The sequence below is a fragment of the Glandiceps talaboti genome, chromosome 7 (genome assembly GCF_964340395.1).
Source record: "Glandiceps talaboti chromosome 7, keGlaTala1.1, whole genome shotgun sequence".
In the NCBI taxonomy this organism is placed as follows: Eukaryota; Metazoa; Hemichordata; class Enteropneusta; family Spengelidae; genus Glandiceps; species Glandiceps talaboti.
In genome coordinates, this window is record NC_135555.1 from 6,027,477 (window position 1) to 6,052,862 (window position 25,386).

Genomic DNA, 25,386 nt, shown 5'->3' on the forward strand with positions numbered 1-25,386 from the left:
TATGTACCTGACTGTAACTTGTTTGACCATAGATGCTGAAGAGATATGTATAGCTCTCCGAGGCTCTATCCAACACCTATGGTTTGGCCAACCATACAATAGTTATCAAGTCTGGGAGTTGTGCTTGAGGTTAGCAATAGGATTACACCCAATAACCACATTTATATTGCAAACTTTGGATAGCCCTCACTGTTGTAGGTATCCTAGGTTCTTTGTAATGTGGGGCACTGTATATACATGCTGCTGCTACAAACACCTGGTCATCCTGTCTGTCCCAGACACTTCTAAGATCTACTTCATGTATATGACACATTTGTGTTAACGCATAGGGTAGTAAAAAGCTTGTGAGCCAGGCTAAATTACAGAACAAGTTCAGAATGGTACCAGGAGCATATTTAAGCTTAGACATATCATAAGTTAGGCACAGTTCAGGAGCTGTCAAGATTTATGTTGACAAAGACAATCAGCCTCATCCTGCCCTGCTTGATGTTGGAGGCTCATGTATATGCATGGAGCTAAAGAGTATGATTGCTACACTACATTGTACTAGTACTGAATCAAGTTAAAAACATTCCTAGTTATCACATAAAAAGACAATGAATAAAACTCTGGGACTATGATTAGAATATTATCAAGTTATCCAGATGTGGTAACAGGTTGTGTACATGTGGACACACTCACACACACACACACACACACACACACACCACAAGCTTTCAAGGGATTGGTATAAGATAAAGACTGCAATGGGACAAAAATATTGAACTTTGAATGCAAAAGATGTTGACTACCTTTGGTAGTTAAACTTGTGCTGGACTGGAATAAGTACATAATATGCTAGCCTAGCCTAGAGGCTTGTCTTTGGCTTTCTAATCTAGTAGTGATCATATCCAACATATGCCGGTGTCAGTGCATCAAATTCAATATTTTTGTCCCCATGTTGTTATCTCACACCAATCCCACAAAAGCCAGTGGGGCAGTGCACACACACACACATACACACACAACTATGAAGTGACCACTGTGATGTCTATGGGAAAATGACATGGAGGTCGTGCAAAATGCATAGTGAAAACATTATCGAGCAATGTTACATACCTTGCTCCTGAATTGCTACCACTGCAAGCTAGGTCAGAGGTCAGAGGTTAAACAATTAACAACAAAATTACAAATCATATTATTTATGTATGAGGTTGTTTATTTCACTTTGACATCCAGCCTGACTGTTGAGTGCACTTTAATATGTAAATATGTTTTTTTCCTCTAAAAACATACAGTTCAACTTATACAGTTACTGTAGTAGTTGTTTGTGTTAATTTGATAGCTGTAAAAAAAAAAAGTCAATTCTGCCTCAGGATATGAATTCCATTTTTCTTCATGTACATTAGACCTAGCTTATATTAGTCACTTGGTGTCACCACCACCTACATCTTAGACACCAAAAGGTTGCTGTATTCAGACTTAAATGTTAATACTACCTTATTAGAGCCTTAGCCATATTAATCCAACAGGATTGGATGGTATTACATGTAATATTGAAGTAATACAAGTCTAAGAACTATTGCCAGCATTCTACATCACTGTCATGTCTTTTAAGCAAATTACATAAACTATGCAATATTGTGGTCAGCCTCTATATTAAGAAAGTTAAAACATTTTACAATCACAGTTTACAAATGTTGGTATAGCTGCCAGCATTCTTTTTAACACTGGTACACGGTGGTACCTCCACCGCTGCAATCCATATACACATATATATATATATACGAAATCAATGATTCTAACAACTGCTGAATGCAATGTATAGCTGTCTGTGAATACAGCAAAACACAGCTGGCTATGCTATGTTTTAAATAAGCAAACATTACTCAATCAATATGAAATGAAAGAAAAGTAACAGTACTGGTAAAATATCAAACTAAATCAATTGTATATAGTTTGTACAGTCTGAATGTAAGAAATAAACCAGGGCAATATATACAATAGTTGGTGTAGCTGCCTGCATTCATTTGAACACTGGTAGTGTGGTAACTCCTTTGACATATTCCATAATATCGTACCATACATAGTAAGTAACCATAATACTTGTAATAATATTTCCTAGTTACCATGGCAACTTCGGTTTTCAGGGGTCTATAGTAACATAAAATCTATTTATATCTTTGAGGCTTTGGGATAGTCATTTAATGTGGACACATAACAGACCATATAGTGTAAGAATATGTTATCAATTTCCATCATTTATTCTCTACATTCTAATACACTCAAAACGTTTGTGTTTTTTCCATTTCACAATTTGTCTTGGTACTTATAAAGGAAATAATAATGCAAAATTAATATGGATTGATGTTGTATCAGATGTGCTTCAAATTTGTTGCCAATGCCAAAAATTTGGTATGATGTAATTTGTTAATCCAAACCCATAAGTGTTGCCATGGAAACCAGGTATATGTATTTTTACATGTTATTGTTTTTGTAAAAATTGGTACGTTGGTATACTACTTGAGTTCCCTAGGTATTGTCCGACATCAAAGTTGTGACACAATGTATGGAAATCTATGCTAGTTTTATCAGAATTCTCTCTCTATCACCTGGGTTTCCACATCGGAATACCACAACTTTTAAGTATTACGCAGTGCATGAAATGAGGCAACGTAGTCACAAGCACAAAATTTAAGTATATCATGAGTTGTTCTAAAAAAAAAAAAAAAATTAGGCTGTCTTTTGTCTGTTCATATAAAATATACATACAGTTGCAAGATAACTGATAAAATCACACAAGACAACTTGATTCACTTTTGTTTCCAAAAATTAAGTGTTGTATTTCAGCTGTTAGCATGCGACGATGGTTTTAGTCAAGTATTTTCAACATGTACATATATCACACATAAAAATACAAACCAAATCAACTTGCCCACAAATAACTGAGCATGACTTAAATAGTTTGAATTATTAACTAAAATTCTGAACAAAATTTTCAAGAAGGACGGAATACATATTTGACACAGTTTGGCAAATTATTACCAAGTGCTTGACAGGCTTAGGTTACTCTAGAGGATATCATGGCATCAATAATCTCTCGTCATCTCGTCTAGCTCAGTAAGAAATCATGAATCAAAAGTTGTTCATGTAAATGAGTAAACCCTACTGTAAACAGTGTATAAGTAGTAGCATCCTGATATGACAAAGTACCATATTTCGACATTATTAAGTGCTCAAATAAATGCCACGTTATTATTTGGTAGAATTCATGATCGATTAACAAAGACATTATGATAATGACTGTGTGGCTGGGTTTGTTAGAATCTGACATTTCATCTAAGCAACTCATTGAGCTAGACGTGAGAAGAGATTTGAAGCCACAGATAGCCTCTAGACTAAATTACAGTCTGGCTAAGGTTTTACATTTGCATCAATTGGCCATACACTATGCTCACGCAGCTACATCTACTTGGCTCTGGTAGTATAGTAATAAATTATTATCTTTAAGTACGATTTATCATGTTATGTCTCCAGTTCGGCAAATTCTAAAAAAAAAAAATTGTCATCTCTTAAAAAATCTATATCATTTGCATCAAATTATTTACAGCATATAAAATGTAAATGTCAGAGCATCTTATCAGATTTGATTTCTTGTTCTAAAGTACATTAAATTTTAAATCTACAATACAGACACACACAACAACTTACATATAGTAAAAGGACGAGATGATTTTCCAAACAAGTAAATATGCAGTTACCAAAACAGTTGTTTTTCAGTATATACATACTGGCGGCTAGATTTTGTAAATTTTTTGTTTTGAGATCTGACGGAAATCGTCTTGATTCACTTTTATTTAAATTTGTTCATATTCTCATTAAATTGTAGATTTTAAAACATACCTATATAGTGTTAATTTTTTTCGGCAAAAGTGACTTCTGATCTTGTAAGTATAAAAAGCATAACATTTGGTAAGAAGACACAAGGCACCCTGTATTACAAAGGATACTTTTGCGATGTCCTTTCAGGAAGTGGCCATACTACTGTCAAATTTAGTATGCCTATTTTACATACAAAGTTATTTCCATAACTGAAAAATAATGTCATTGGAAATACAATTTGAAATTTCCCCAAACTATAATGTCGTTGACTGTTCAACTAAACGATTCGAAATCTCAAAAATTAACTCAAAATTTTATTTAAGTTTACAAACTGACCAGATGATTTGCAGTTTGGTTATTATTTCATTTCAGACCATTGAAATGCTGAGTTTTAAATAGCACATATTGTCATCAGTTCCTCAGATTGATTTATGAATATTAAAAATTTGGTATTTCATACACCTTTTCGTTGTTTTATCATTTTTATTTAGAATCACCTATGAGGAAGACTGTTCACTCATCTTCCATGTCAGCACGTTTTGTGTAAGTATTAAAGTACATGTATAAAAAACAAGGTACTCTTTCAGTTAGACTGTAAAATACATCACCGAGATCGTCCTTATCATCCCCTTCCCTTATGTTTCTAGAAAGGGATGCAAAGAGCGAACACTGCGGCTGATGTCAGTCTATGTTTCAGTTGAGCTGAAAACTTACAAAAAGATTTCTAGGTTTTCACTTTTCTACTGACCAAAGAGTTACTTACTGTTGGAGACCAGTCATGTATGTGTCTCTTTCAGTGTAATAAGGACGGGACATATGTAAATAACTGAAATTCGTTTAATTACCTAGAAACAAAGTTAAAGGGACGTCATTACATGACAATATGGACTAGTCAGACAGATGTAACTTTATGTAAAAAAATTTCCTTTTTTTGTTTTATTTGGAATGGCTACAGATTAACCTTGATGGACCAGTTAGTATTCTCAGAGCTCTAAGGTCACTTATTTTTTTTCTTCAGTTTGATGAGTTATAAGTTTTATACAGAAACACTGTCATGTACAGGCTTCTTATCCAGATCTTCTTAGGAAAAGAGCTTTGTCAGTGTTTGATACCAGCTGATATAGCAAGTTTTCATTAAAAACCTCCATTGTTGTTTACATGTCGCGTACACTTGTCCTTCTAGAACTTTGCGTTGACTTAGCGGTTGACTTGGCTGTTTGTTGACCTACACTGGCACTGTCTCGTAACTGAGTAAAATCCAGTGGTGGAACTTCATGTTTTCTGTGTGGTAGAGTCTTTGATGATGACAGCGGTATTGAGTCCAGACTACTTCTCATATAAGGTTGTGCAATGCTGCCCTCGTGTGACGACACTAAGCTGAGTGGTGAAATTCGACCATAGCCACTTTGTTGATACATGTGTATGCTACCATTGACTGGTTGTCCTGCGTATGGGTTAATTGGTTGTCCAACAACAGGGTTACCTGGTTGTCCTCTATGTATCTGAGCTACAGGTATTTCATTGAGTGATTCAGCAGAGGAGGAATGATAGTCCGAGGCTGGTCTAGCTGGGGTAATATTAATGGCTGGTGGAGGCGTGTAGTATTGTTGACTCTGCATTATCGGCATTGCCTGGAACCCTCTAGGAGTATAATTTAAACCAGCTGCACCTGTAACATCAACATCATTCCATATAATTCTTTAACACAACAAACAATTCACAGTTATTCATACCACACATTTTGCAAAATTCATCATGTCAATGGGTATACAAGAGGCAAACCAGAAACTATGACTCAGACAGGCAAACAATTTTGCCAAGTCAATAAAAGTAAACACAATACATTATTTAACTGCAATCATTTCAAATATATCTCTACAATCCATAGAATACAGTAATTTTTTTTGATAAGACTTACCAACAGGCATCCCCTGTGGTCCATATTTCATATGTTTTTCCAAGGTTGACTGCGGTAGACTGCTGGATAGATTGAGCTGTGTACTGTAGTGTGGTCCCCATGGTTCCTCCATACTGTTACTAGTCAATGGTGTTTTGTCTGATGGTAACGACGATCGTCGTTTCACTTTAGGTCGTTTCTTTTTACTTTTTTTCTTTTTTGTTGGACTTGCTTCATCAGCTGGTTTTTTCTTTTTCTTCTTTTTCTGATTTTCTTCATTGTCACTGTCTTTGTGGGTTTCCTCATCGTCCTTGTCAGGTGTCACATCTGTCATTTCCGGTGACTTATCTTGTTCTATTAGTGCTTGCTCGTATTTTTTGTAATCCAAGGTGCCGTCGGTGTCAGATATAGTTTTACTAGTTCTATGTAGAAAATTGAAGAAAAAAAAATGTAGAAAATTTTTAAAAAAAGGAGAAATACTTGTTCAGCCTGAGACACTTTTATCGATATATGGCAGAGAATAATATTCTTAGCTGTATTTGGGAAGGTCTAGCTACATCTGCACAATTTCTGTCAAAATTTTTGACTAGCTATTCTGGACTTTAGAAGTGAAGAGTGTTCTACAGTTTTGAATGATATGCATATGACTGTAAGCTTAAGGGGCCTTTGTGCTGATGAGGGATGACTTAGGTATGCTATTGATTTTGCTATAAAGTAACACTATCAGGATGTTTTAATTGACCACTTTACTAATAGTTGAGGTGTTAGTACTGCTACACCAAACCAGGGTATTCAGTAACTGTGTGTACTTGTAAGTTATTGTTATTTCACACACTAAACAGGTTCCACACATTTTTAAATTAGTGACTGGAATTACAACACACAAGCACATGTATGATAGTAATCACTTCACTGGTTTTTCTGAAATCGATATCTAAACATGATCCACAGCTGTTCTTAGACACACTGAGCAAACATCTACACAGTATTGTATGTTGTGGTATTGACAAATTATTACATTTCACTTGTAGTAAAATGGTCAACTTGTATTTGGTATACCTAGACCATGTTAGGTATTCATAAATTACTGATGGAGGGAGAATAAATGTTAACAGTGTCACCTCTATGGTTTGTTTTTTGAATGAGATGAGTGAAATAAAATCTACTTTACATATTTTTTCTACATTCCTGGGAGTATAAGCAGAATTATCTCTCCACTCATGTTTATGACAATTCATATTAAATCAACATTTCCCAACTGAAGTCAGAATGATCAACACACATGAAGATGTAACAGTTACAAAGAAATTGACGTAAGAAACACAGCAGTGACAAGACAATAATGTACCCTTTTTACACCTGGTAACAACATGATTTAAACACCTGCTTATAGATTGATAAGATACTATTGATACAAAGTGAACCTAAGAGAAAACACCCAAATATGAATCATCATAAACATGAGCATTTTTAAAAAATGTTCATTTGCTTAGTAGATCAAATGACTTACACAGATTATAACGCACAAGCATTTCAAAGTCTTTTAGCATTTAAGCCTTCAATCTGTCTCAGTCAACGATCTTCATCAGAGTGATACATTCCCTAATTACAGCTGACTGCCACCTAGTGGTCACTTGTAATGGAATTTGTCATTCTGATGAAGGTTGTCAACCCAGACAAAGTGAAAACTTAAATGCTAAAAGACTTTGAACTGCTTGTGTATTATAACCTATGTAAGTGATCATAAACACGAAATGAGTTTTCCACCCTTTTGAGATAAAATATTAGACTTCATCATTCAACCATGTTTTAACATAACATGTATTAGTCTTACTATCAATCAAACCCAAGATCTATAAATCCCCAAATACCTTGAACATGAAAAACCCACCCAAATAGAATTTAGCAGAATATACAAGATGCCACTACTAAATGACTGGCTTACAAGGATTAGCTGACCCGACCTTTACATAAGTTTAATAAATTTGGAGAACGATGACTGTAAAAAGTACCTAATATGTCTTGTAAATGGGTAAATCCTTCAATCAGTGTCTGGGGCTATGACAATCTACTGTCACATTCTCATCTGTCCTACAGGTACATACATTGAAACAAAGACACACAAAAATAACACATCATGGTTTCACATATAAAAAACATGAATAGAGGAAAGTGTTAGAAGTAGTTGTTAGAAGGTATATTATATACAATGTATATACAGGGTGCAGGAACACTACAAGGTGGACTTGATCAGTAGAACATTCAGTTACTTACACATTGTGAGATACACAGGTAACATTGGTTATCTACATTAGAAAACAAACATACAGAACTAACAACGCTGGATTGCATCGTTACACAAATCCCCTAATGTACAGTCAACATCTCTATCAACCATTCAATCAACATGAACCAATACTGAGCCTTACCAAAGCTGCAGTAGCCATAATTTTTACAATAAATTTTGGCAAACCTGAAGAGGACTGGGCCTAGTTTTCTATATGATAACAATTTCACACTGGAAAAGCCTGTACTCTGAATCCCTAACCCTACATAGTTAGCTCCTTCATTCTGTTTGCGATACAAAATCAGGCTTTGGTATGCAACATATATATGGGTCCAGTGTTCTTCAGTCTTGTCTATATTTTAGTATTCTCGTTAAAATGAAATGTCTGGGTGATGTTGTCTCATGCTAAAGCAAGTGTTATTGCATAGTATTCAAGCTCTGCAGATAGCATCAACAAGCCTGCTAGCGATATAGCTTTGTTCATGGACTATTCATTTCTATTCAACTATTCATTTCCATGGCTTGCAGTAGGGTAATTTTTGCCATTTTTTGACGAGTAAACAGTATTTTTTGAAGAACTGAATAGAATGAAGCTGCACTTTCATTGCTGAGAAAATCTTGTATTTACAACTACAGGGGCCATGTACAGAGAGTATTTATTTACAAAGGTTACCATGAACATGAATACATCAAAGTTACTGAAGTTTGACAGTTTTCACTGAACAGTGTACAATACAAGATAGTGGACACGATCTATCACTAGGATATTGTTACATACTGGAAAACGTCTGGAACTGCTTTTTTCATCTCTATCTCTTCTCTTTCTTTTTTAATTGGGGCAATCTGGCTTCTCTGTAATGATGAGAGAAAGGGAGCACATCAGTTATGAACAGTCATACAACAAAATACAGACAGTATCTATTTCTATGCTTGCCATAGATGACAGCATATCAATATCTGACAATTTCCAGTTTCTGAAGAATGTTTCAGCTGTCGAATACACAAAACCATATCTTATACACTGTTCATCTGGAATTTTTAGTTCACACGGTCTAATATTTGGAGATGGGGCAACTGCAGTGATTTAACTCTTATTAAATTTTGAGCATGAAATTTATATACGGTTTTGTTAATTATTAGGCAATCATGATATATATTTAATAATATAAAATGCCCATGAACTTGACAGCTGCATGCAATAAACATCCACACAATTGAACTATGCAGGGCAGGATGAGTTTCCAGCCATGCCAAATTTTCAACTAGTCTCTCATTAGTTGTCAACATCAGCTAAATTGTTGTTAAAAAAACAAAAAAAAACAAAAACAAAAACTCTACGAAACAAAAATCAAAATATGTGAATTATGTTCTAGATTGACAGAGGTTAGCAATCATCTGAGGAAGAAACCTCACCTTGATTTTTCTCATCTTAGGAGGTTCAATATCAGCACCAAAATTTGCTTCATCATCATCCCGTCTAGCTTCTTCATCTCTCTTCATTATTATGTAGTCATATGTTGTCAGACCTTTGCAATCTGTAACAGTACATCAATTGGAGGAAACAAACATTGAAATTCTATAAACATACACAATGCTCAAAAGTTGATTATTGAGTACATGTAATCTGTGTTAATTCATTCTGTATCAGTCTATGCATACAAGTTAACCATTCACTACATCAAACCACAGTCTCTATCCAGTCACTACATATATGATATCTGTGCCTATACATTTTTTTGTATCATATATTTGTACATACATACATACATACAAATGTATGTGACTTTGGGTGTACCAAATTTTAATAGTGGCGTATATTTATTTATTTATTCGTTATTTACTGAGAAAACCTAGTCAAATTCACAGGTATATTGTTCAATAAATGTTCAAAGCAACTTGATTCAAATGATCTGACTGTTATTTCACCATACAAAGAACCTGTCAAATTACATGAACACTTATCGAAAATTTCCACTTGTAGTAAAAAATTCTTGGAAGCTGCACGAGTAAAACTTTTCATTTGAAACTATGAACCCAGGGTACATGAACATTAATTTGTGTATTAAATCAATATCATGTCTTTCAGAGCTACCACAACATCAACTACAAAATTAATGACTTACTAAGATAACAGTGGAAGAGAACAAGATGAGCTAGAAGTCCAACAGCAATGACAGCAAGGACTGCAGTGATGATCATCATAATAAAGAATGCAAGGCCTGGTACATTGGTAAATAGTTTGAGGTTGTCCCTACACCATGTGTCATTGTCACAGTAGGGTGGTGGTCCGGTAGAATTGTCTGTAGTACTTGGAATGACTGTTGTTGTGCCGTTAATGGGTGATATAATGGCTGTAGTGTTCGTAGTTGAACTCAATGTAGGTGTTAGACTGTTACTGCTTCCAGTTCCAGCTGTAAGTCAATACAAAATATCCATATTAACCCATGAACCCAAATATTGAATATTTGCGTAAGTTTGTTCTATGACTTCAATTTGAGCTTGACTTAGTCAAAATACCACAAAATATTGAGTGTTTTTCCTATTCTATATCAACAGATATAATACAAAATAGTTCTTGTTGAGTTTCTGTATTTGCAATGGATTTACAATTCAACACTGTCAACTTGCTTTGAACAATGATGTCTATTCATATGTTTATTTTGATTTACAACTGCTGGTACAGTTTTTGTTCTCGTACAATGTATATAAAAATCTTCTGTAAATGACTTGTTATCATGTATATCTCATGTGATGTTTAACTTTTATCTTCATTATAACACCGACTTCATTTTAAAAGTTCAAGGCCAAATAATATGACCTTGACAAGCATTTGGATCATATTTCAGTTGTTTGAAATGTGTTAAGTGTTAGCACTTTGCAAAAAAAATTCAAGGTTTTTTGAAACTGGTCTGATCTTGTTTTGCATAAATCTGTAATTTACAGTTTTAACAGGTATATGATTATGACTTCCCACATCAATTCTACCAAAGGAACGATCTATATGTGGTTGAAAACAACAAATGTAAACCAAGTATCAAGAAGTCATGTATTGTACACATACAACCTCTAGCCAACAGGTAGAATGTGTAACAAACGTCTTGAAAAAGCAAACTCGGCCAAACTAGTCAAAGAGTCAAGTCATTTTCATACTTAATTACATGTACTACCAATATAAAGAGACATGAATTCTTGATGCCATTTGACATTTGGATACTAGTACTACCAAACTAAAGAGACTATAGAGATTCAATCAGGTGGCACACTGTTTTGTAGGCCTAACATAAGGTTTAATTAACATATACACAACCCACTTACCCACACAGTCTGGATGGAGAAAACTTGGTTCAACCCAGTATACAATACTAACATATACACTTGCTATAAGAACCACTATAGCTGCCGCCAAACCTGATGCAATTGTGGACATGAAAAATCTGAAGAAAAAAAAAGATTTATAGTAGATTTGTTTAGTGATAGACTTAAAATAAGACAAGGATATGAAGCATTTTGCAAAAAATATTAGAATAGTGCTTCCAAGCTGGAGTATAAACTTGTAGACTAATAAAAGTGGATAGGTTTTGACGTAATTTATTTGGAAAAGCTAACGGTTACTTCTAAACCCTTCACCTTTATGAGCTAATTTGTTTACATTCTTATGAATGTGACATCAAGTATTGGTAAATGAAATGAAATATTCATACATGTATATTAAATTTACATGTACATGTAAACAGTAAATGAATACATATTCGGTGCACGCCATTGTTGAACTGTAGGCAATGTAAAATTATGTATGGTGAAATAATTCAACTACTTGCCAAGAATTCACCAATTTTGAGAGCAAACGATCTCGACCTCACACCAGGATGTTTTATGAATGTTGATAAAAACCTTTGCGGATTTCATCAAGGATTTGTTTTTATCTAGACAAGTCAACCAGAGGTGTGTGCTTGAAAATTTCTACAACAGTGTCCATTAGTCTATAGTTTAACAGATCCCAAAAGGAATCACTTTGATAATGCTGTTAACTAAAAAGCTGTAGATCAGAACCACACAGTTGGTACCAAGAATGAATGTTTCATAACTTCTAACATTACTATTATACATCTATGCTAAGGATGAAAGTTTGTTATACTTACTTGTAATTTCTACTTCCTACACAGTTGTTGAGCCATTTACAATGGTGATCAAAATTAAGTACACATTTATTGCACACACTACAATGTTTAGATGTTGACGATCTGTAAAAAGAAACAAAACATGTTAATCTGTTACTTATCTCTTAAAAGGAAATGTTAATGTATCAATAATAAAAAAAACCCCAGGTAATCACTAAATCAGTCGAGGTCTACCAAAATTTTCCTGACTACGAAATCTCTGAGAGAATAGATCAAAATGTGTCTTGAGTAGTTGTTTTTATATCAAAATGAGAGAAATGTTTGATCTAAAATTGATTAATAATTAGGCTGAGATTTCAGTTTTATACTTACACATCTACTTCACATAGATAACAATGAGAGTTCTCAATCACATGTGGATGTTGAGTTCTGTCAAATCTTGGAACCATACGATCTTTTCCATGTTTGTGAGTAGAGGGATCAGCTGGATCAATGGTAATACTGATAATTTGTACAATAAAGTGAACTAGCATGATAATGGCTGGAATCTGTACACACCAGGTTAAGGTAAATTAATGGGGATGAGCTTTCACTTTGTACACAACACATCAGTTTGTAAATATACATTGTGTGATTAAAGGTATGAAAAGTGTATACCCATAATGTGATATTTACATTGCAAATATGAAGTCAAATAATTTTTACATAGCCAGTTAATATAGAAGGTCTAGTGTGAAACAATACAAAGTACATGTTATGGGACACAGAAAATGTACATGTGACCTCAAATCTTCATATCTTCTTTAACCAGACTTCAAGTCTTATACAATGTACAGATGAAATATGCTACCTTGAATTGAAGGTGGCAAACAAACACTTTCCCTTCAAGCCATAAAATCTACAAGATGTGTATCTCAAAGTTATTTACAGCAGAGTTTGATATGTGACTGCTTCAAAATCTGAAATATGCTTGTCAACATGCCAAAAGACAGAGACAGACAGACAGACAGACAGACAAACACACATACACACACGGTTTGACAGTATCTGTACCAAAGGATACAATATAGCCAGCTGGCTGCCATTCATAGGGGAAGGTAGGTACAATACAACCAAAATAGATAATACAAAAATAGGTGATGAAAATCCACTCTATAAACTGCAAGGGATGCCATGGACAAGACCAGCCATTTTTACGAGGTGATTTTCTGTACGATGGCAAACCATCAGCTTCTGAGTGAACACTGTCACTATCAGAATGCTTCTTCTTTGTCTTTGACTTCATGGTTTATTTCTGGAAGGATAAAATTAATAACAATATTGAATAAATACATATTTTAAAGGGCAACAGATCCCCTTACAGAATGATTATCGTTCCATGAGATTCTACTACCATAGTAGTTCCTCTCAGTCAACTATTCACTGGGGGACCGGGTGGGTGTGGGTATAACTTGTGAATCACCTTCACCCCTAGGCTGACTTTAGACCCCTAATATACCACTAATGCAAAATTTTATTATCACGAGTGTCAGATTGTGGGAATCTTTTGGTAACTAAGAGTAAGACATATGATATCACAGTCCCTTTATCAGTGAGACTGTGGACATATTTTAGTTAACCATGTTTTACTTTCTAAAACTTTTTAGTCACTTGTAACTCAATTATATTCCATTAATTGTATAACAAAAATCGCAGTCACCCCTGTGCAATAAATCAATTGCACCCTTTCATTAATATGAGGGAGTGATATTTATATGACCCCCAGTCAAGACAAATTGGGTCAACATGACTGGCAAAAAGTCTGGGTCAATACACAGATATATTAGTAAACATTCATGGAACATTCATATTACCAGTTACATTGAAGCTACTGGTACAAGTAGACTATGATGGCAAAGTGGGTGACAGTAACATACACAATAGATTTCAAGTTTACTTTCTGATTTCATTTCAAACAACATTTAAATTTCATGATTGGAAAGACTATACTTATGGTGAGACTAGTGTCATGTCAACACAGTGGTTTTGTGTTTGATTATGCAGACGGTGACACATGTCTATTAGTATTACGTCAGTAGTTTGCATAACCTTGGGTAACATGTTGTCCAGGGCAATGAAAACAGTCAGTCAAATTACGGTGTACTCAACATGTCTTCATTTTAGGAGTTTGAAAGTTCAATGCATTTGTTTGTCTTTTTGAACTTCCCTGTCAGGCAAGGAGGAAGTTCAGTTAGATTTGAGACGAGTCAGTGGCTTTCGAATCTTGCTTGATAGATCACGATAACAGAGTTTGATTTTTAGATTCGAGAGCCAACTACTGTTACACCAATCTCTAGTTTAAGATGGGGGAGTGGGGGGGGGGGGTCATTTAAATAGTTTTTATGATCAAATCAACAACGCAGTTCAACTGAAGCCGGTGTGTAGATGCCAGACTGTAAAGTGTAAGACAGACTACACTGTGTTGTGAATGATGACATGGAACACGTCCACTCTAGAATTAACTCGTACATATTGAAATGGACACAGTGTTACAAGTAAAACATATTTAAGCACATGACTCATTCTTATACTTTGATAAAATGTCGTCGACAAAAAGCAAAGCTCGCGCTCTCCCCGATCGATTTTCAAGACAAGTTGAAATACAACTACGTTTACACTCAAGTCAAGCCGCACAATTCGGTCAATAAGAAGACAATTCACTCATTTCTTACCTTAAAGAGATGTGCGAATAACTGACACACTTTACGATACAGGGTGATAAGAGTCAGATGAGAATAAACTGTAAAAGTCTTCTCGCTTTTAGCATCACCTTCCTCTCCACCTATCCATCGCCATTTTTGTTGTGTACAGAGGTAGCCGTATTTCGCTAAGGCAAATATCTTCATACGCGTGACGTCATACTGTCAAATTAGGCCGAAATTTGAAAACGAATATCTTCATCACAAAAATAAATTCCCTTGTAAAAAGTAAGTTTCATTCAATCTTATATTATTCTGTCATACTTTTCTACATTTAAATCCTGCAACAATGGGAAAGGAGAATCCTACCTCAGGGCGCGGTTTGATATTAAATATTGATGTTTGCATCGCGGCCATAGGAAACTCGGCCCTGTTGTGACAACCCCGGTAAATTTTCCTCGTCCTCGGCAAATATATATGTTTTTATGTCTGTTTCTTATAAAACTTCAAATTGTTCAACTATCTCGAATTTTCACATTGAAAATCCTTTCTATTAGTATTTATTGCTCAATTTCATTCAAATTCTAAATAATATGATCTATCTGTGTATTATCTTAAAATATGTTCTGTACAGCTTTATGGCTGAAGGTCACGGAGGGTCAATTAATGAGGTCAACATAATTCATTCTGCGTCCATAAGATAGTCGGACACTACTACATATACCCAAACAACTGCAGACAAAACATTTCGACATGCCACTTGAAAAGAAAATTCACGTGCTGGACGAGAAAGAGTTGTCATCTAAAGTGTGTGAATTCGTAGCAGCAAAAAGCAAAGAGGCAATCGAAAGCCGGGGATGTTTCAACGTGGGCGTCTCAGGTGGTAGTGTCGCGAAATTTTTAAGTGCTGGTCTACCAGCTATGGAGGGACTTGATTGGGCAAAATGGAGAGTATTTTTCTGTGATGAACGACTTGTGCCTTTTGATAATGATGACAGTACATACAAGTATTTCAAAGTGAGTTGTTGGTAATTTTTAAATAGGAAATCCAATCGTATTTCTCTATCACTGTAAACACTTATTTTGCAAAATGCAACCTCATGTGCTATACAAATTCCCGGGGGTGTGTGCCCAAGACCGAACATGTTGCATATTCAAGATATTTCACTTACACACGTGTTAATAGAATATATTGTATGACGATACATCATGTATGTAATTCTTAAAACAAATACTGCAACTAGTAAGATGAATTGGAAATTGCGTGTATGGAAGAGTGAAAGAAACATGTATTATTGAGCATAGGAAGGGTTCCCCCTGTGATTGTTTATAGCACAAGTCAAGATAATTTATGTACCCCTGTGAAAGAGTCAGGGGATTCCTACAGAAATTTCTTTGATCAAGTTTATAGTTGCATTGATTTGCCAGAACAATGAAAAGAAATATTTTGATATTGATTTGAATTGATCATCAAAATAAAAGAATGAAATTATAATTAAAACACACACATTAAAAACACCATACACCACATTAATTGTTTCAAATCTGCCGTCACAGTAGAAGTTATAAATAAAGTACCCACACAAAGTTTTTCTCTGTCAAGGAGTAGTTTCAAATTATTTTCAGTTCATTATTCCATGAAACCTGTGTATAATTATATTAAAATGTCATTTGTTTTCTTTTCACTAAATTATTTGACAGGAGAACATGTTTGGTAAAGTTAGCATCCCGTCAGATCAGATCTTCATCGTTGATCCATCACTGTCAGTGGAAGATGCAGCCAAAGACTACGCCAAGAAAGTAGACAATGTTCCGAAGGAGAATAACCTACCAGCATTTGACCTCCTGGTACTTGGTATGGGTCCTGATGGACATACCTGCTCACTCTTTCCAGGACACAAACTATTGCAGGTTGTATAGTCACCTTATTTCTTGAGATTTCATAATTTTTATCAAAAACTTGACTGCAAGAAAAAAATGTATGCTTGCTACTACCCATACCTTTTCTTATAGAATAAGTAACGAAATTAAAGTGCCTGCAAGGCTGTTCTTAAAGTCTGGTTTAAACCAAACTGTGTTCATCAGTAAACCTACTCTATTCTGTCATTGCTAGTATCATGTGATATATGAATCTCAGAAATGAACAAGCAATATGGTTCAAGTTCTTTGTGTCATTGTTTTCTAGGACTTCATTGGCTAGCTTTAGAGGGTGAAATTTTTACTGTATTTCATTATTTTACATTGCAGTTCTTCCATGATTATATTTACACTCTTTGTCTTTTTGCTGAAAGGTGAATGCCACCCCAGGAAGTAAAGACATTTTCATAAACTTGATTCTGGAGAGTCATTGCGTGATTTTTACATCACCTACATTATGGTGTCCCATTTTGATGACATTTTTGATGTGGATCACATTGCATCATGGGAAAAAAATACATATGCAATACATGAACAATGAATATTCATTGAGTTTTTACTGAAGGTAATAAGCACTTGTTAGTCATGATGAATATTTAATGTTCACATATTGCATATGTACTTTGCTGACTTCCATGAATAGTGCGGCCAACAATCTAATCTTATCCATTTATTGACATTCTGCAGGAAACTTCTGTCACTGTTGCACCTATCAGTGATTCCCCCAAACCACCACCATGTCGAGTGACTTTAACCTTCCCAGTTGTAAATAATACAAGATGTGCTATGTTTGTGTCTGGTGGTGCAGGGAAAGCTGAGGTCTTGCGGGTAAGTATTTTCATTAGGCTAGGTGGTCATGTTTGTGTCTGGTGGTGCAGGTAATGCTGGGGTCTTACAGGTAAGTATTTTCATTAGGCTAGGTGGTCATGTTTGTGTCTGGTGGTGCAGGGAAAGCTGAGGTCTTACAGGTGTGTGTTTGCATTAGGCTATGTAGCCATGATGTAACTTAGTATTGTGGAAAGTTGTAAGTCAAACAGATGGTCATGCATAGTCTGTGCCAATTGTATGAAGAGCGCCCTCAACAATCTTACAGATTCTAAATGGTCTAGTTTGTAGATATGCTAAAATTGATCACTGACAGTGAGCAGCAGTGACACAATTTATGACTATTTATGTACTTAATTTAATAATATTGATTACAGATGGTATTTAATTTAAGTGACACAATTTATCAAAAGGACCATTAACTAGATGAATATCACCATAGAGCAGTAAGATCATTTATGTCAGAAGTATGAAATTGTCACAGCCGCAGTGAAGACATGAACAAGACATTTTTGATCACAATGCCATGTAGTGGTGTGTTATAACTGTTGTCCATTTGACGATAATTATCAATTACCATTATATACTGCCTGAGTCAAATACCTTTAACATGTGACAATCTGTAACTTGAAGTTTAGTATATCCCGAGAACAGAGATCTGTTCATCAACAATGTATGAAAAGTCAGGTATATCCAGTGATGACCAAACTTGACCAAGATATCAGAAGATTTACTTTTAAATGAAAATTACCCAAATCTAAGGAGTCAATATTCTAATTTATAATGCATAGGAATATTCAACCTTAAACATGCAAACTTTGAACGTACAAAATGTTATTTTCTTCTTCCAGAGAATCCTGGAAGGTAACGAGAGTGATCCACTTCCAGCAGCCAGAGTTCAGCCTACTCACGGAGAATTACATTGGTTTTTAGACACTGGTGCTGCTGGTGCTCTCAAGGCAAAATATTAAAAAGGACCACGTGGTATATCTCAATCTTGAAAAAGTGGATCATCATCATATAACAACAAATAGACTGAAATTTATGGTTATACCATGAATATTTAGTTCATCAAATGACCTGATATTATCAGAATTTTAGTGTCTAAATATTCCAACAATTTTGTTTAAAAGTAGTAGTATGGTGGGGGATGATTTATTTGGAGTCCAATATCTAGCTACATTTTAAAGTAGAAATGGACAAGCTGAAAGATGTTTCCCCTTTTGGTAAATGTATAAACAGGCCAAAACTAGATGGCATAACGATTGCGAGCATGACATTTGGCATACTATGCAATGTGATTCTGGGTATTAACAAACCTATCATTGCTTGTTCCTTCATACTGGTTAAGTATATTGTATTTTTGTTGTATTTGATGCTTTCATTTATCATTGGCTATTGAAAGTCTGCCAAGTAAAATAAGATCATGCCGTATTGACTGGTTGTGGCATGATTTTGATGATGATGATGATGATGATGATGATGATGATGATGATGATGATGGTGACGACGACGACGACGACACAACGACGACGATGACGTTGACAGTGATTAGTATTCAACAATGATGACAATAATGGTAGTAGTGATGATAATAATTATATAATAAAGATCAAGTCAGTCAGCACCAACAACAAAATTAACGGAGTATTGACTTCATTATGGTGGCAGGAAGGGGGATGGGTGAGAAATTGCTAAAACAAATATTTTTCCAGGAACCCCCTTTGCAAAGATGCTTTAGAACCTCAACGTAAGGGAAAAAAGCCAATACCCCTCCCTCCCCAGTAAACATTTTGAATAAATTAATATAATTACTTATATCATGGACATATATATCTACTCTAATTAAAGGCATTTTCCTATGAGTCTGTCACTTTCAATGCATGGAGTTGTTGAAAACTCAAAGTCATACATATTGGAGAATAATTTGTCATCTTGGCTTCCAAATTCTCCCCTGATAACTTGATAACTTCATCTCTAGTGTCATGACTGTAGGAAATGTCAGAATCAGATTTCTCATCGGCAATACCGTTTTTAATCATTATTAAACACAAATACATGGATCAAAGTAATTCAATTCGGTAATCGCTACTACAACAAATACCAATACCTTCATCACTTAGGAAAGACTCCTTGTAATCATGTCTACGCTAAAACAAATAGGCTAGATTCAACATTGAGTACCATGGATTTCACATGTTGATGTGGCCTGTCTGGCGACACAGCTAAGCAAAATAACAGATCACTATGAAGAAAGACTAACATTCCATGCAACCTAGTCGCACTTTGTTTGCAAGGGAGATCCCTAATACTAATTGGTTGAAATTTTCATGGTAAACCTTCACTTTTTTTGTGTGATTCCCTAGTGTGTAATTCCTCAGAAAAGTGTGTTTTCAGCTGCAAATCATGGGAATCGAACTACCGACCGACAGCGATAATTAACACCGTTACCTGTCGAGGTTAATTGTCAAATTACTAACGATTCAGGGAAAACAATAAACCAATCAAGCCTATTTAAATCTAGTGTGTTAAAGCGCGAAATTGTTTTCTTTTTTTTGTCAATGTTTCACAGAACAAGTATAATCAGTAAACACGATATTAGAGACTATAGGGTTTTTTTGATCATCGGAACCTTTTCATCATCTGGCGTCAACAATTGAACCCCTTTCAGAACTTGTTGCCAAATATTGCACAGCAACACACTCGTCTGAACTCGTTCACTACATGTATCTCGCAATTATGTGTTTATTCATGAGAAAACAAAATAACTGACCGGTACTGAATTAATTTGCTAATGTGTTGATGAAACGACCTTGTAATCATCTTGGCGTTTAGAATAGATGGCTGTATCACATACCTATTGTTGCATAAACTGTGTAATTAGTCATACACCTACTTAATTTTAATTGCATTCATTGTTTATACCTGTGTTAACAAGCCATGCGTATACATATTTGTACAATGGAGAGCTAGAGACTACTGCGTGTGAGCAAGATGAAGGCGTTTAAACCCACTGGAACTCATTACAATATTTAAAGATGACCAATCAATTTAATATAAAGTCTTTTCTTCCTGCTATATCAGGCGAACGATTATTACCAGTTAGATAAATTTAAATAGTGTTATTAGATTGAAAGTAATCGTTTGAGTAAATAATTTATTTTCGTGTTTTTTTTCAGTTTACATAAATTTACATGTAATACATATGTAAAGTGGTTAATATTTGAGTTTTATACACACGTAGTAACGATCAGAGTTAGAAAACAAGTAGTATACATTGTTGTAAGACTTGCAATTTTCTATACCCCCCCCCACACACATTTCTGTTTTAAAACGGTTGAAGAAGAATGTCCTTCAAATTCAAAGACAACACTGACGTCACTTCTGCGATCACTCATAAATAACTAATAACTAATTACCAGTACAATTTACATTATTAGACAAAAGCCTGCCTGCAATGTAATTATAATTATCTCGATGTTTCGACAAACTGTGCACTCCGACGATATCTTGGAAAGAAGCAACTAATGGCGTGTACACGTAATCGTGGAATTAAGTCATAGTAGTATCATGATATTGTCATACATAGAATAGGAATGGAGGGAACGATGGAACTACACCCGTACAACTCAAACTGGTTTCTTCGTTCCGAAAATAGGAACACAATGAATGATGGGTGAGTCTGCTAGAAAACCGCCACTATTGTGACTTTCGTAACGTGAACCTTCGTACCAAATCGTAGTTGTGTCTGTTCAAGTCCTCTATAGGCTTTCATAACACGAATGTTCTTAGGGACTACATGTAGACGTAAATTACCAGGGAAATGGTCACAATTTGTCATGCCTATGATTTTGGGAGAGTCAACATTTTTTGGGCCACTACCAAAGGGGGGGGGGGGGTGTAACAATTTTGGATCATGTGTTCGTGCAGCAAAATTTTGTTGAACATCTTTAATTCAATTTGATTTCAGAAAAAAATACCGCTAAAATATGAGAAAGTCCAACTAAAAATACTGTAAAACTAGAAAGTTTCGCTAGGCCTAAATTATGTTCGCTTATGTTGTTGAAAAACAGACATTTCAAAATGAATAGTGGCTAAAAATGCCTTTTTGTAGATAAATCCAGTGCACCGACTCCTTCAGGAGAGGGTCATAAATGTTTGGACAACGTACACATTTTAGGGGCGGATCATCACTTTTTCACAGCTATTCCGCCCCCTCCCCCAGCCTAGCTCTCTCCTGGTAAATTACACAGTCCACCTTACTAAAATGTAGCTGTGTTTGTTTAAATCACTGTGTGTATTTTATTCTTTTTCACTCGTATAAATGTGATAAAGCAAAGTTTTACACGTTTTATTATCAAGAAATGTCCCTCCATGATATCGAATACTTACAGAGTTAATTCACCACGAACGATCTATCAGATCTAGATACAGGTATACTTGCAATGCATTATGTAGTGTCATAAATCAGTTGATTCTGTGCTAGCGCAAAAATTCATCAGGTAACATTTAATGAATACGACAAGATAATCTAAGGCTAATAACATACATTACGTCACAATATCTTAATGCCTCCATTGACGCCATTATTGATAATGGCATGTCTCACCTTTTTCTACATTAAATTTTGCTTTCCTCTAGTTTGAAATTTGTAAGTATCTTTGTTTGTGCCATAGATATTGTTTCGTTTTTGCAATCTGGTTTGCTTGATATTCTCTGTGCACTCTGCTGTACATAGCGCATTTCCTTGTTTAAAATTGTTTTGTAAATACAACATTTCTCTCAGTTGCCAGGACCTTGGACGAGATTAGTTTCAAGTGGACTATTTCTATGGTCCTTATCAGAATTGTTTAATATATTGTTGTTATGTTTTGGTGAAATTCAATGCAATTCAATTCAATTCAACTACGATAGAGATGTTCGTTTCTTCGTAAACCACTTCTAACAATTATTACATTATTTTTATTACGTTTTGTTTGCAATTAGAAATGACCCCCTGGTATTGATGGCAGGCGATCGACGACGGAAACAGCCTGGGGGACACAATGACGATCTACGAATAGATATAAATCACCAGAAAAACATACTGCCGGATATCGAGGAAATTAAAAATGGTTTTGAAAATGCTCTACCTGTTGATGGTTTTGAAACCCCACTAGCACTACCTGATGAAGAATGCGATGTAAACCCAACGCTTCGTCAGGAAAGATCAACTTCTCCTTCTCCGTCGTCACTAGCATCGTTGGTTTTATATCAACCAACCTTACCTTTCATGGTGAAGTCGAAGGAGACCGTGAAAACCCACGCCAAGGTTAATTTCTTTAGTCTGATGAAAGGTTTTATGCAGAATACAACGGCACATGGAATTCCTCGAGTGGTCGGAGCCAGTAGTTCGCATGGACGTCTGCTCTGGGTGTCTATATTCATGATCGCCATGATAGCGTTTCTGGTACAGACATCGTTGCTTGTTAATACGTACCTTCGTTACGAAGTTATAAATAAGGTATGTGCACAAACGTTCAGGGACGTGGGAGGGGAAGGGATGAAATGTATATATATATATATATATATATATATATATATATATATATATATATATATATATATATATATATATATATATATATATATATATATATATATATATATATATATATATATATATATATATAAGGGTAATATATGCTGATTTCACCACAGGGCATAAGTACAGATTGGCTTATATAAACAAGATGAAATATCATATAGGAGCTACAAACAAACAAACAAACTGAAATCTGAAATCATGTGCTCTGTGTAGTCTGTATTGTCACTTTCTTTTGAATACAATAAAAACATTACAAAGAGAAAAAAAACAAAAAAACAAACACACACATAAACAAACAAACAAACAAACAAACAAACAAACAAACTATTCCTGTTGATTAAAACCACACAAAACCACACATGTAAGTATCTGATTGCATTGACAGTGGCATGTGTTTTGATGTACATGTCCTATGGTGATACTTGCTTTGATACTGTAAGTATCCCATGTTGATAATAGGGCTGAAACACCACTGTCATCCCAATGTGCCCTGTTCTCTTATATGGGACAGTCCGTTGTACATGCATCAATTTTGTGCGTACATTTGGTATTAGGAAGGGTCTCCTATTTTTTCGGCGTGTCTTTTGATAACATTTTGGGTTTGGAGGTCCCAGAGGAACCGCTCCTCCTTTACACAAAGTTGCCCCCCCCCCCTTCTCCCACTGTTTTAAGATTGCTTGTATTACTGTAACATTTCATTCGACCTATAGAAATAGCGCAACTCGACTTCACAATAGTCTGCCATTATATGGAGTTTGATATTAACCTTAATTTCATTTTGAATTGTATTTACATTGTAATTCCAACAACAAAACATGGAATAGCTGTGTTCAGATGTCATACAAAATAACATATAACGACAAAATCATTTGGGTACCAAAAATTCCACTAAGGAACCATTCTCCATTACTATATGTGTACAGATATACGCCTCTCACACTGTGTCAATGGTTCCAGCTGCAGAAGTTTTAATTAGGCGATAGTTAGCTATTTCCCAGGATTCAATTTGCATCCATGCAGAGTCCCAGTAGATAGGGAAATGTGGCGCGCTAAACGCCCGATTTCATCTCTCTTTTCAGGAAAGACACGCGGCATAAAGATACCAAAGAGATTTCTTTACAAATATATGATGGCTTTGCGAAAAAAGTCTCACATTGGGCTGTACTTGGAGATGCTCAGTCAGCAGGGTTTTATATTTCAATCATAATTCTGGGCAGAAACAGCATCCCATGATAGCTAGGGGGGGGGGGGTGTCCCCCTCCCAAAGTAAGCACTTAAAAAATTAAGGACATATAGGATGCCATTTAATGGCATAACATTTCAAACATACACATTACCGAAAGCCATAGAGTACTTGAAAATTGTGTTCACTATCCTACTTTTATTCGAGTCAATGCACATAGTATACAACTGTATGGCTATAATACCTACATTTTAACTTACCTATTCAGATATATAATTTGGCAGACACACACATTTGCTTGGCTATTGACTGCCTCATAATTAAATGTATGGCAGGTAAAAGAAGTGTGCATTTTTGCAAACTACAAGTTAAACGACTGCTCCTGACGTTTGTATGATGAAAAAAGTCTCCAGAGAGAGAGAGAGAGAGAGAGAGAGAGAGAGAGAGAGAGAGAGAGAGAGAGAGAGAGAGAGAGAGAGAGAGAGAGAGAGAGAGAGAGAGAGAGAGAGAGAGAGAGAGAGAGAGGGGGGGGCAAGGCAGGCAGAAGAAGGCATACATAAACACATTCACATGGCTGTCACCCAACTCATTACTATAGGTTTTAGAGAAATGTATTACTCGGTAAACCACCGGTTCCCCCCTACCGTAAATTCTGACCCCCAGGCTAATCAAGCAATACAATGTATGTGGCATTGTAAGCATTGACCAATTACACTTCAAATTAAATATACGAGGCCTTGTATTATCAAATAACGATTAAACATCACGGTTCAATGACCTGTTTCATATAATTGATATCCAAAAGGGGTCATTGTCACAGTTTACCATTGAATAAAGGTCATGTTTTAGTTTGATAGCATAATTAAAAAAAGTCCAACCCGGTTACTTTAAACCTATGATTATATTCAAACTTACAGAAAGGCATATAGGCAAGCTAAAACACAAAGTGGAGCGCTCAAAATTGGTAATTAGGAAAGAAGTGCGCCATCGTGTCAGTCAACCCGACATTCTCGTTCAACCTCGTCAACCTCGT

General features: G+C 35.3%; 3 protein-coding genes across 3 annotated transcripts in view; 2 read left to right on the plus strand and 1 right to left on the minus strand.

Annotated features, from left to right (window-relative positions):
* LOC144438298 (epithelial splicing regulatory protein 1-like) overlaps window positions 1–25,386 on the plus strand; it is a 143,871-nt gene that overhangs the window by 112,956 nt on the left and 5,529 nt on the right. The window lies entirely within an intron of this gene.
* On the minus strand, window positions 1,192–15,006 carry LOC144437199 (uncharacterized). Its single transcript, XM_078126087.1, has 10 exons — window positions 14,875–15,006; window positions 13,227–13,457; window positions 12,536–12,711; window positions 12,185–12,286; window positions 11,361–11,479; window positions 10,169–10,456; window positions 9,459–9,580; window positions 8,824–8,897; window positions 5,780–6,180; window positions 1,192–5,530 (listed from the first exon to the last, which is right to left on the minus strand). The coding sequence occupies exons 2-10, from the start codon at window positions 13,446–13,448 to the stop codon at window positions 5,016–5,018; spliced, it is 2,019 nt and encodes a 672-aa protein (XP_077982213.1). The 5' UTR covers window positions 13,449–13,457; window positions 14,875–15,006; the 3' UTR covers window positions 1,192–5,015.
* Window positions 15,523–19,009, plus strand: LOC144437779 (6-phosphogluconolactonase-like). The gene is made up of 4 exons (XM_078126800.1): window positions 15,523–15,858; window positions 16,543–16,752; window positions 17,446–17,586; window positions 18,435–19,009. Exons 1-4 carry the CDS (start codon window positions 15,595–15,597, stop codon window positions 18,552–18,554), a joined length of 735 nt encoding a protein of 244 aa, XP_077982926.1. The 5' UTR covers window positions 15,523–15,594; the 3' UTR covers window positions 18,555–19,009.

Coding starts and splice junctions, on each gene's coding strand:
- LOC144437199 (XM_078126087.1), bottom strand. CDS start 13,448: ATGAAGTCAAAGACAAAGAAGAAGCATTCTGATAGTGACAGTGTTCAC. Junction 12,712..13,226: donor GGCAGCCAGCTGGCTATATT/GTATCCTTTGGT, acceptor TGGTGTGTACAG/ATTCCAGCCATTATCATGCT. Junction 9,581..10,168: donor TCTCTTCCACTGTTATCTTA/GTAAGTCATTAA, acceptor GTACTGTTACAG/ATTGCAAAGGTCTGACAACA.
- LOC144437779 (XM_078126800.1), top strand. CDS start 15,595: ATGCCACTTGAAAAGAAAATTCACGTGCTGGACGAGAAAGAGTTGTCA. Junction 15,859..16,542: donor GTACATACAAGTATTTCAAA/GTGAGTTGTTGG, acceptor ATTATTTGACAG/GAGAACATGTTTGGTAAAGT. Junction 17,587..18,434: donor GGAAAGCTGAGGTCTTGCGG/GTAAGTATTTTC, acceptor TTCTTCTTCCAG/AGAATCCTGGAAGGTAACGA.